This window comes from Akebia trifoliata, chromosome 3 (genome assembly GCF_017979445.1).
Source record: "Akebia trifoliata isolate Shusen 1 chromosome 3, ASM1797944v1, whole genome shotgun sequence".
NCBI classification, from domain to species: Eukaryota; Viridiplantae; Streptophyta; class Magnoliopsida; order Ranunculales; family Lardizabalaceae; genus Akebia; species Akebia trifoliata.
Window position 1 is genome coordinate 9282325 of NC_141377.1, and position 13268 is coordinate 9295592.

The 13268-nt window shown below is 38.6% G+C and overlaps 1 protein-coding gene across 4 annotated transcripts in view; it reads left to right on the plus strand.

Annotated features, from left to right (window-relative positions):
* Positions 1-12907, plus strand: part of LOC147405913 (uncharacterized) — a 33667-nt gene extending 20760 nt beyond the window's left edge. For all 4 annotated transcript variants that reach the window (XM_086433802.1, XM_086433803.1, XM_086433800.1 and 1 more), the window contains 4 exons: positions 1664-1757; positions 2234-2323; positions 2405-2600; positions 12281-12907. In XM_086433802.1, the coding sequence (XP_086289928.1) occupies positions 1664-1757; positions 2234-2323; positions 2405-2600; positions 12281-12651 (751 nt within the window). In that variant the 3' untranslated portion in view covers positions 12652-12907. The remainder of the gene's footprint in view (positions 1-1663; positions 1758-2233; positions 2324-2404; positions 2601-12280) is intronic.
* The last annotated feature ends 361 nt before the right edge of the window (positions 12908-13268 follow it).

Below are 13268 nucleotides of genomic sequence, written 5' to 3' on the forward strand. Positions count from 1 at the left end.
TGAAGAATGACTCATTGAAAAAACACATGATCCTGACCGTGTAAACACAAAATCCAACGGCCAAGATTTATGTGTATCTCCATAACATACATCTCTAAAACACTTATCTCGAAGATAAATCTCAACCATTGGATTTTATTTTTGAATGGTTGGGATCATGTGTTTTTTCCATGAGTCATTCTTCATGAGTCACTGGATCCTGACCCTATATATATGGGAAGTGTTCGGAGGTCCTAAGAGAGCCAAACATTGTGCCAATTTTTTTTCAAAATAGGGGTTAGAAGTTTCGGAATGCACTGATTTTTTGTGAGGATGATCTCTATGGTGAAGAGATCATCCTCACCAAAAATCAGCTCATTCCAAAACTTCTAACCCTAGTTTATAAGTGGAAGAATTGTGGGCCGTTCGATTTTTGTAAATCACTTTTGATAGGGTTAGAAGTTTCAGAATGGGCTGATTTTTGGCGAGGAAGATCTCATCATAGAGATCATCCTCACCAAAAATCATTCCGAAACTCCTAACCCATACATTGAAAAAATGTTTGGCACAATGTTTGGCTCTCTTTAGGGCCTCCAAACACCACCCCATATATATATTGCCCTTCTAAAAAGAGGTAAATATAATTAACACATAAACTAAGGAAAATGACAAGTATGGCCTTTTTCTGACACGTTCCCTCAAGTTGGTGGGTGCATAGATATTTGACATGCTCAACTTTTATAACTTCTCACATGATGTATTCTTGTAAAATAGTTTGGTAAAGATATTCTGCCACTTGGTCTTTTGACTTCACAATTGCTGTACAAATCAGACTTGTCTTCTTCAAAAAATATCGATCAACCTCAACATTTTTGGTTCATGTTGAACCGAATTATGTGTGATACTAATAGCAACCTTATTATTACACCAGAGGCTCATCAAACTTGGTGTATTGAATCCAAGTTATAATATTAGCATTCTCAAGTCTCAACCAAATAATCACATATACATATATATAACCCCAAGGGGTTGGCCTAGTGGTAGGCCAAGCCTTGATAAAGCTCTCATGAAGGGTAGGTCAAGTGTTCAAAACCCCGCGAAGCAATGAATTTCTTGGGACCACCCTCCAGGGTCCAGTTGACCCTCAACTCAACCGGTTGCATGTAGGACTTTCCAAGGAGGCGGTGCGTGTGACCGTGGGATTGTTTTCCCCAGTCTCCTGGCACCAATAATTGGGTGTCTAGGTTCCCCTTTTGCCTCAGTAACCAGAGGGGGGGGGGATTCAAAGCAAAACATGTGGTCGAAACACTTAGAATCCCAAGAGCCATAATTGTTTTCCATAGTCTCCTGTTTCTCCTTTCCAATACATCATCCCTTTCCTCTCTTGATGCAATGGAAACCGAACGGCCATTGCTTGGTTTAGTCGGGAACCAAAGTCACCTAACTGGAAAGAAATCTCTATACCTATGCTCAGCAAGCAAGCCTTATTTGCACCTATTATACCGCCTTTCATAGATCCTTCTACATTGATCATATAATATCATAACGAGTAAACCATTGTAAAATAATTAAATATTTTTTTTCCTATTTTGTTACAGTATTTTAATAGAAGGCTTATTCAACACGTTCATGTTGGAGTAGGTTAACAAAATGGATCACAGTTTTATCTTAACCAATTCTTTAGTGAGATATCTTCCTTGCTGGCTCGATCATTTTTCATGGGGTTTTCTCTAACAATTTTGGCTCTCCTAGCACGGCTTCGAGTTTTGGTCCAACAAGTAAGTACCGTTGCATTTTCTACAATAATCTTAAGGTATTTGTTTCATTGTTCACATTTGTTTTTCAATGTGATTATCAGTATAATATTTGTTAATCTAGAAAAATTGAACAATTTTATCACGACAAATAAAAAAGCCTTTACAAGTCAAGCTGTATGCATAGATGGACAAAGGCACTTATTTTTCAAGATGTCCAAATGATGGGTCCCACCTCAGAGATCCACATACTTTGAAACATACACCAATTGGGTGTCACTAATGGTTCTATTAGATACTTCATTTTAATACATCTTGTTTTTTAATGGGACCATGCTAAGGACCGTTGAATCTTGCAACTTTTGGGTATTAGGATCTCATTGCTGGGGCCCATCATGTACTGCATGGATAAATAACTTTTGCCTTATTTGTAAGCAAGATGTGCTGCTTGTTTCTTCTGATTTACTAGCTTGGGTTCGATTTCTTTCACTGTTCGACAGATATTACTTGATGTAGTTTCGGTCTTCAACATGGTCTCATCTATCGCTCAGAAGGAGCAATCTATAAAACTCAATGGTGAAGGACTCGAGGTCTGCTTTCCTGATTTTAATAGCTACCTCTATTCCTTTTGGTTTCTAGTAGTTCTGAATATTTCTTTGATTTTTGTGTAGTTTTTTAGGGAGTACTATCCCTCAAATGAGGAATTTATAACCTTGGAGTGCGTTTGGGAGACAGACAAGTTTATATTGCTCGAGAAAGTCAACAAAAGTGAGACCAAGAAACGAGATGGCCATCTTGGAGTAGGAATAGAGGTTCCTCTCCAATCATCAAATATAGCGTATCAAAGTATTGAAGCTTGGCTTGGAGGTGAGAATTTCATATTGTTTTGATAAGATAAGATACCTATGGAACATTTGTTTATTTATGATATTCCTAATAGAACAGGAGCTTTGGATTTCCATATTATTCTTTTTTATTATTTCTGGGGAGTAATGAATACTACTTTATATTATACTTTTTTTTTATATATTATAAATATAAATTATATTAATGAAAAAAGAAGAAGGGGAGGTTGAGATAGCCCCCTAACAACAAGAGAAAAATTACAAGAAACAAAAACCGCAAATAAAAAGAAAAAACACACCCAGCGGGCACCTACACGTCACAAACGGTATCCCAATTAAATACAAAGTCTTGAAACAACAATCCCTCAAAGTCTTTACTCAACTTTGACCAAAGAAACAGAAGCCCCAAAATCTCCAAGATCACTGCGTGAGACGAGTTCTCCTTGCTAAGGAATACCCTGTTGTTGCGCTCTCTCCAGAGACCCCAAGCAATAACAAAAGGGAGGATAGCCCAAAGATGCCTCCTTCTAGAATGGAAGATGTTGAAGCTCCAACCCTCTAGAAGTGCACAAAAAGATAAAGGAAGGATCCAATCCACCTGGAAGCGAGATAAAAAGAACACCCAAATGGCACGGGAGAAAGGGCAATGAATAAGAATGTGGTTGACAGACTCCCCATCCCTAGAACAAAGAAAACAAAAATTTGGAGTAATCCACCCCCGATAGATCAAGTTATCCAAGGTAAGAATTCTACCCAAAGAGGCAAGCCAAAGAAAGAACGACACCTTCGAAGGAACAAGAGAGGACCAAATGATAGATGTAGAGAAAGAAACCTCACCCACCGGAAGCAGACAATGATAAAAGGACCTAACAGAGAACTTCTTATCCTTAGCCTTGACCCATTCCCTTCTGTCCTGTTTGTTCTCTTTGAATTGAACCAAATCAAGAAGATCTAGAAGAGATGCAACCTCCGTCAATTCCCAATCATTGAAATTCCTCCTAAATCCCAGATCCCAAGAGTCCGTGTTCTCAACCCGATTCAGACACTGCCTTACTGAGTTATTCTTTTTCAAAGAGCAAGCGTACAAGGATGGATATTGAGTAGACAGAGCTGAAGTTCCACACCAAACATCCTCCCAAAAACTCACCTTATCCCCCATCCCAACTTTGTATCTAATCTCTTTTTCAAACTTATCCACACCCTTCAGAATACCTCTCCACACACTACACCCATATCTCCCTCTAGCCTCTTCACTGTACCAACCAAACCTCTTTTCTTCATATTTAGCCTGCACTACTTTCCTCCACAAATTATTTCTTTCTTCCCCGAATCTCCAAAGCCACTTGCCTAGGAGTGCTTTATTAGTTAATCTGAGCCCTCTAATCCCCAAACCTTCACTCTTTTTTGGATTGCAAACCATCTTCCAATTCACTAAATGATACTTTCTACCACCATTCTTATAATTCCACAAAAAATTCTTCATAAGTTTTTCAATCTTAACTTCCACTGATTGAGGTAACGAAAAAAGGGATAGAAAATAAATCGGAATACTCGTTAAAGTACTCTTAATCAGCGTAACCTTACCCCCTTTGGATAGATATTTAGCCTTCCAAGTACTCAACTTCTTTTCCATTTTCTCAATAACTCCCTCCCAGATATGTTTACTACAATATGGAGCCCCTATATGTAAACCTAAATAGGATGAGGGGAGCGTATCACTGCTACACCCCAGTGTAGCTACTAAAATTTGGAGATTCTGAACCTTGCCAACCCCAAATAACTTGCTTTTTTGAAGATTGACATGTAAACCTGAAATCGCTTCAAAACAACATAATAAAACCCTAAGAGCTCTCACTTGTTCTCTAGAAGGATCTAAGAACACTAAAGTGTCATCAGTAAATTGCAAGTGCGAAATCAAAGGACCCTCATTCGTCACTTTAAAACCCGAAAGCCTCCCTATCTCAACCCCCCTCCTGAACATTTTTCCCAAAGCCTCTGTCACTATAAGAAATAAAAAAGGGGATAATGGATCACCCTGTCTCAGGCCCCTGGAACTCCTAAAATACCCTGCCGGACTACCATTGACTAAGATAGAAAAAGAAACCGATGTAATGCATTTCATAATCCACCCGATCCACCTAGAACCAAATCCCATCCTACCCAACATATACTTCAAAAAATCCCAACTCACATGGTCATAAGCCTTTTGCATATCAATTTTACCAATAAGCCCCTCCTTCTCATCTTTCATCCTAGAATCTAAACACTCATTAGTCATAAGCACACCATCCAAAATTTGTCTTCCCTTAATGAAAGCGCCTTGTTCATACCCAATTAAATTCTTCATTACTTCTTTCAATCTGTTAGCCAACACCTTGGAGATAATCTTATACACCGAACCCACTAAACTAATAGGCCTGAAATCGCCCAAGTCAACCGTCCCTATTCTTTTGGGGATCAATGCCACAAAAGTACTATTAAAGGCATAATCCAAACAATATTTTCCTGTAACTCCCAAACCACCTTCATAAAGTCTTCACAAATAATAGCCCAACAGTGTTTAAAGAATTCTATTGTAAGACTATCTGGCCCCAGCGCTTTGTTCCCACCCATGGAAGCAATTACTGTTCTCACTTCTTCCTCCCCAATCTGCCTTTTTAACCACAACCTTTCGTCTTGCGTTAACGTATTAAATTCGAGATTGTCAGGACGAGGTTTCCTGTCTTCTCTTTCCCTATAGAGTTCTTTGTAGTAATTCACTACACCTTCCCTAATACCCTCTTCCCCTTCCACCATAGTTCCATTGATCATCAAATTGTCCATATGGTTGTTTTTTCTATGATAATTGGCCATCTTATGGAAAAACTTAGTATTATTATCACCCTCCTTAAGCCACTTGATCCTAGATTTTTGTTTCCAACTCGTCTCCTCCATCAAAGCCACTCTTCGAAATTCTAGCTTAAGCTCAGTTCTTCTCACTCTATCATCTATTTCTAAGTCCCCTAGTTCCTCCTTGTAATCTATGGCATCAATTTCCTCAAGAATCTCCTCCTTTCTCAATTCAACCTTCCCCACTACTTCCTTATTCCACCTTTTCAATTTCTCGTTTAGATATTTGAGCTTGTTCTTGAAAACAACACCTGGATACCCCACCGTTGGACCTTCACCCCACCAATCTTTGACTAAATCTGCAAAATTTGGATGGATAAGCCACATGTTCTCAAACCGGAAAGGAATCGGACTAGTACGACCTTGACCCGCCTCAATAACAATAGGAGTGATCCAAAACTAAACTGGGGGTTGCCGAGTGTATCACATTACTAAACTTCTCCTCCCATTCCCCTGATACCAAAAATCTATCTAGTCTGGACATTCTAGGTTCAGTTTGATTATTAGACCAAGTAAACCTTCTACCAATTAAGGGAAAGTCCATTAAGGCAAATCTATTCACAAACGCATTGAAATCCCTCATCCCCTTCGTAATTCTTTGTCTCCCATTCATCTCATTAGTAAATCTGATGACATTGAAATCCCCCCCCCCCCCCACCCAAGGCTTATCCCAATAACCCGCTATATCCTCCAACTCTTCACAAAATTGTTGTCTCTCCCTACTAATTGTGAGACCATAAACCCCTGAGAAAACCCATTGAAAATCCTCATTTACACACTTACAAAGGATAGAAATAGAAAAAGTCCCAACTAAGTTGTCGATCACTTGTACTAAATCCTTATTCCACATCAAAATAATCCCGCCTGCACTCCCAAGAGCTGGAAGAGCTACTCACCCAATATTCCCCCTTCAAAGATCCTTAATCACCTTATCCTCACAAATTGAGAGCTTCGACTCTTGAAGAGTAACTAAAAATGGCCTATTTGAATTGATGAATGCTTTCACAACTGCCCTTTTCATTCTATGCCCTAATCCTCTCACATTCCAAGACAACATCTTAATCGACATAGAAACCTAAGCAAAACCCAGACCTAAACCACAAAAAACCTCTACAATTCCCCCCCCCCCCCTAACCATTTTTGGCAAAGAGAGCCTCTTCACTGAATCCATAGGAGCCACCACAACCACCTCATTCGATTGACTATCCCTGAAGGTTTGAATTTCTTGGCTATCTGACACATCTAGACCCAACTCGTCAACACCTACTCCAGTTTCCTTGCTTATTTCCTGCAACTCTGACTCTAGAAGAGCTCTATCCTTTGAATCTTCTATAACTACTCTTAGGATGAGCGAACAATCCTTATCTTCTGTCTCAGGTATTATTCCAAATTCCTTCGCCATAATCAAGGCTTGACTTACTAACCATTCGACTGTTTCCATCTCTGTTTGAACTAACATATCCTCTCCTTGAACCGAGTCCGGATCTTCCAACCCTCTATCAGCCCAATATCCATCTAAATACGCTTCTGAGTGTTTCAAGCCTGTCACCTCGTCCGGTGTCTGAGTCATGGGAACTATCGACGAGGAAGGTCGAAGGGCATCTTTGCTACTCTCCCTCAAAATATCATCTTCTAGAAAGAGCTCACTGACCAGGGGGGAATTGATCAAGGCTAAAGGAATCTGAAACCTGTTAGTAAAACACTAAGGAAACACAGAGAAACAACCAGATACCCCACCAGCACCCAAACAAAAAGCCAACAAAGAATTATTCAAAGGACGGAGAAGAAAGAAGCCAACAGGGAATGGTGGAGATTTAGAAATACCTTCCCTAGGGAATACACATCGGCTATCCTGCCACAAACTCAACATAATCGAGCTCCCTGGATCAAGCAGCAACCCATAATGATCACAAAGATTCTTGCGATGTCTGTCCCACTTCTCCTCTGAGTTGCTTCCGAATCTGACAGAGATTTCAGAACCTTTCTACCTTTCTTCAAACTGATCTTCCTCCTTCTTCAAGATAGAGAGTCGACTGCTCCTTTCTGCCTTTCATCCTCCTCTCGGTTTCTGGAAAATTCACTGACTGGTCACCACATGTCACTATAGCTCCAAGATCTGCCACTGTCGAACCCACTGACCCCTATCCTATAGCAAACTATATCCCCACTATTGCTTCTATAATCTAACCGAACATCGCCTAAACTTGGTTCTCTTCCTCTCTCCTTTCTAATAGTCCCCGTAGCTACCTCCATCAGATTAGAATTACCCTTGACATCGTAACCCATCCTATTCTCAGAATCATTCCCGACCTCCCCAAAATTTGCAGTCACCTAGGCTATCTCTCTCTCGTTACCTGTTTGTGAAGAAGACGACTCGATCTGGTTCAACTCAATTCTTGCAGCAATCTGTTTATTATAAGACCCACAAGCCTTACTCCTTATTAGTCCAGCCCATTTAAGCTTGAATGATGGTGGGCCAACCAGAAACATAACCTTTTGTTTCCTGATTGGGCCTCGATCTGAATCTATGAAGCCCACAGTGTCTCTTATTGTCCCATCTTGATCCAACCCATTCGCAATTGATACACAGGCCTGCTTATCTTCAGTCCAACCCACAGCCCATTGGGCCTCTTTACTCATCCTATCTGTGCCATCTGCCTCGGGCTTATTTGAGTCAATCAAATCATTCCTGCGTAGCCAACTCATGAACTCTAGATTTCTAGCTGTTTTGGCTAGCATTCTCACTATTTTAGCTTGCTGTGTACTCCATCTGTGTGGCTTCACCTTATTGCTAAGTCTGACACGTGTCCTAAAATGGGGCGGAATTTGAATTTCTGTATACTCGACTGCTTAACTCGCACAGTACCTCCATCTAGTTTTGATAAGTCCCAGCTACACCCGCTATCTCCAGGTACCTTCTTCTCCAACGGATTTGTTTCCTCCACTTTCTGAAATTCCTCTTCATCTACCTGAATACCGATTGCCGCTGAGAGATTGTTTTCACTTACATCTCCTTTCTTTAACTCTTCTTGCAGACCCTGACCTTTATGATCTTCAATTCCCAACTCCACCCCCAAGCTGTAACGAAACCCATCTACCCATACAAATAATCCTCGTGGCATCTTCCAAGGACAGCCACCGACCCTAAGCTTTGCACTGTCCAAACTCGCACGACTTAGAGTGAACGAGTTCACCTCTAAGAGTCCACCCAATTGATCACCAATCTTACGGAAAACGTGATTCATCCATAAATGAAATGGTAACCCCGTAATGTTTACCCAAGTACCCCCGTAATGTTTACCCAAGTACCCCCTTCATTCCAAATTGGTTTGAAGGAATTACAATCTGCAAACCATGGTCTCAGGTAAAAAGAGTTGGTTCCCATCGCAACAACCCTCCTAGAGTTCACTTTCAAAAATTCTGATTTGCTACCCAACATCAAAATCCGAGTACAGGGTTCCTAAGTTAATAGTTTAATATTTGTGGATTGGGCTAAATCTTTTTTCATTTCCGACAAAAATTCTACCCAATCTACCTCCAAAGAACTCGAAGTACAAATCAAAGCCCATCTCCATCTTCCGAACACTGGACCGTTGTTATGAGCTTGCTTAACCATAGACCTGGAGCTCGACTTTTCACCTACATCAGCCGGAATAACTGACTCTGAAACTGAAGGAATAGGAAGAGCTTGCACCCATGGGTTGGCCATTGCACCTTCCTCCCGAGTTGCCTTCATCTCCTGAGTTGCCTTCATCTTCTCCTCTAGGCTTACCAAAGCTGAAAGAGCAGTGCTTACTACCCCCCACCCATTTCCCCTAAACCTTCTGGAAACACAATATCTCTCGAACAAACGTTATCTGAGAATTGTTGGAGCTTCAAAAATCTGCCATAGTTGTTTTGGTCTTCCTGTATCAAGAAAATTCTTCCTGGTTTAGAAAACTTTGCTCTGAAAAATTTCATCGAAGATCTCGCTAGATTGAGTTGTTTAGAAACCCAAACTGCTTCCTCCGCTACCAGTTGAATAGTTGAGTCCAGCCTTTTTCCCTTTTCCTTAATCTCAATCCCTCTCTTGCGTTGAACCCAAACTTCCCTTAGCTCAAATACCTTCCGCTCCACTAAAACCTCTCTTCTCCTCTCCATTTCGCTCCAATAGAACTCAAATTTTTCACAAATTGAATTTTTGGGATTTATATTATACTTCATAAGGGAAAGATTGAACCGAGGTCTTTGGACCAAAAAGTCGTCCTGATTGGTCAATTCTAACCACCTGATTTATTGGTATTTTACGATTGCCAAAAAGAAAAAAGGTTTAGACGCCATCTCATACTTGGGCTATGTATGGAAACTTAAAAGACATTTTTTCCAAGTGCCAAAACAGCAGGAATTTCCTTTTAAGGAAAAAAATTTCTAGGACAACAGCAAAACAAGATATTCGTCCAGCAGATCCTATATTTTTGGACTTAGGCTTTGATGGTGATGGTAATACGCATAGATGTATTGGTGTGTTGGGCTTCTCAAAAGTGTCATCTCATACTTACCAAGTCCCTGTTTGGAGACACACACACACACAGATATATAGATATATATATATATAGCGGGTGGTTCATGGGACAATAATTGTGACAAAATCCATTACAATGGTTCATGGGACCTCACCATAGAGATCATCCTCACAAAAAATCAGCCTATTCCGAATTCTAACCCCAATTTACAAGTTGAAGAATCGTAGACCGTCAATTTTTTTATAAACAACTTTTGATGGGGTTAGAAGTTTCGGAATGAGCTGATTTTTGGTGATGATGATTTCTATGGTGAGGAGATCATCCTTACCAAAAATCCAGCCCATTCCGAAACTTCTAACCTATGTAAGAAAAAAACCATTGTCATAGATTTTGTCACAATTATTGTTCCATGAGCTGTCTCCATATATATATATAATAAAACACAACTGAGTTGGAACAGTTGTGTGTGACATAAACATTCCATCATCCAGTGTTGTGGGTTAAACCTCCCATTGAGCTATAGTGTCATGGGACTCACTTTATTTCCTTTATTCTTCACCTTCTCTAATTTTATTATATTTTCTCTTTTATGCCTTTAATCCACTTTATTATTTTTCATCTTTTACCCCTTTAATCTCAATTTTTTTTAATAATACCTCTCCAACTTTATTTTTTTTACTTTAACCCCCCTTACCCTGAAAGAGGATGCCCTCTTTTACTTTACTATATTTTCTCTTTTACCCCTTTAATCCATTTTATTTTTTTCATCTCTTACCCCTTTAATCTCAATTTCTTTTAATAATACCCCTTCCATCAAGTTATAGTTTCTTGGGATCCACTTTATTTCTTTTATTCTTCACCTCCCTTAACTTTACTATATTTCTTCTTTTATCCCTTTAATCTACTTTATTATTTTTTATCATTTACTTCTTTAATCTCAAATTTTTTATTACAATTTTATGGGTTAAACCTCTCATCAAGCTATAGTTTCATAGGACCCATTTTGTTTCCTTTATTCTTCACCTCCTTTAATTTTACTATATTTTTTCTTCTACTTCTTCAATCCATTTTATTATTTTCCATCTTTTATCCCTATAATCTAAAAAAAAAAAATTTATAATACCCCTCCAACTCTATTTTTTTTTTCACTTTTACCCCTTTAACCCAAAAGAGGATGCCCCGTCCTCTAACTTTATATATTTTCTCTTTTATCTCTTTAATCCACTTTATTATTTTTCATTTTTTATCCCTTTAATCTCAATTTTTTTTTTATAATAATACCCTTAAACTTTATTTTTTTTGCTTTACCCCCTTAACGTGAGAGAGGATGCTCATGCCGTAGGCACGGGTGAACTCTAGTATCTATATATATATATATGGGGAGCATTTGGAGGCCCTAAAGAGAGCTAAACACATTTTAATATATGGGCTAGAAGTTTCGGAATAGGCTGATTTTTTGTGAGGATGATCTCTATGGTGAGGAGATCATCCTCACAAAAAATCAAGCCATTCTGAAACTACTAACCCTAGTTTACAAGTTGAAGAATCGTGGATCGGCATTTATTTGTAAACCACTTTTGATGGGGGTTAGAAGTTTCAGAATGGACTGATTTTTTGTGAGGATGATCTCTTCACCATAGAGATCACCCTCACAAAAAATCAGATTATTCCGAAACTTTTAGCCCATATATTGAAAAATGTTTCTCTCTTTGGGGCCTCCGAACGCTTCCCTACATATATATGTATGTGTGTGTCAGTTTTACATACATTTATTTGTATTATTTTGGATATGGAAAATGTGGAGAGCAGGACATCTTCTCATCCTTCCAAGTTGGTGCTTTTTTTTTGTTAGAATAATATAGTAGCTCTCTCTCTACATTATACTTTTATGCAAATTGTGCAATAGAAACCATCCATGAAAATCCAGTAAACTGGAAAGTCAGGATGATCCTATCCAACCAATCAATTGTTTTTCTTTTGAGTGGATAAACGAAGGAAGATGAGTAGGCTTGGGGTCAGAGGAGAATTCCATGTACCAGATGGTTAATTTTTTAGGCTAACAGATCTTATCGAAGACGAATCAATCAATTGGATGTTCGGCACCACTCTTCTTTGACTGTGGGCCATATCTATGGCAAAAACAAGTACAGTTTGACAGTAATGTCCAATGATACCCATCATTTTCCATAGTTTGATGTGTCTGTTAATTGACTTTAAACCAATGATTTCACCAGTGTGGCATTCCATAAGTTAATCCAGAATTTCTTGCTTATTGGAAACCAGTCTTGCTCAATTTCTATTCCATCTCCAGGTGATGAACTTGGTCCCACAGACACAAAGCGACATAAAAATCAGGCCATCAAGATCCACAATACGACAGAGGTTAGAGCTCATGGGGATGACGATAAGGGCCATGGAGGATCACCTGACAATATTTTTTCTGAAGAAAGAGGCAAAGTTGCAATTACTACAGGTTCATTTCCAAGCCCACAATCTCTGAAACTTGAAGCAAAATCAGGGAAAAAGGTTGCATTTGTGTCTGTAAGAAAACCCACACCATCACAAACAAATGAAATTGGGTTTCCCAAGAGAGTGATTGACACTGATCGACCTGCAAATGACAGAGAAGATCAATTTTTTAGTCTACTAATTGGTGGGAACATGAAAGATAATCTATTCTAATTGGTGTGGGTGCTTTGATTTGCCTTTTTTATTTTTATTTTTTGTTGTGCTGAGAGATTGATTGCTAATCTGGGGCTGAACCTCCAACCGAACTACTGCAGTAATAATAACGAACTGCAGAGCTATCGGTTGGTTTGACCTAAATATTGTTTTCAAATTGCACTACTGCAAAATGGTATATGAAAAAGATTTGCAATTTGAGAGAGATTGTAAATTTTTTGTTGAAAATATTGCAAAAAAGAGGTTCTCAAATTAAGAGGATTGTCTTGGAAGATGGTTCAGAATTTTTGTTATGCCGAGTTTGTAAAAAATTACATTCTGAGAAATTAATCTATTAAATGTCTCGTTTTTTATTTTTTATTAATAGGAAATAAGAAATATTGACTTGTTATTATTATTATTATTTTTAATTAATGATGAATTTGTTCATTTCTGAAATGAGAAAAGAGGTAAATGAAGATCTTTCAATTTGTACTAGTTTGAATTAACCCATATTTACTTTAATATCCTGTGAATTCGACACTAAAATCAATCAAACATGACTATTTTTCAAATTTGAATTTAGTTAAATAATATTTGTACTAATATTAAACAAGGACAAGTTCTTTTAAAAGTTT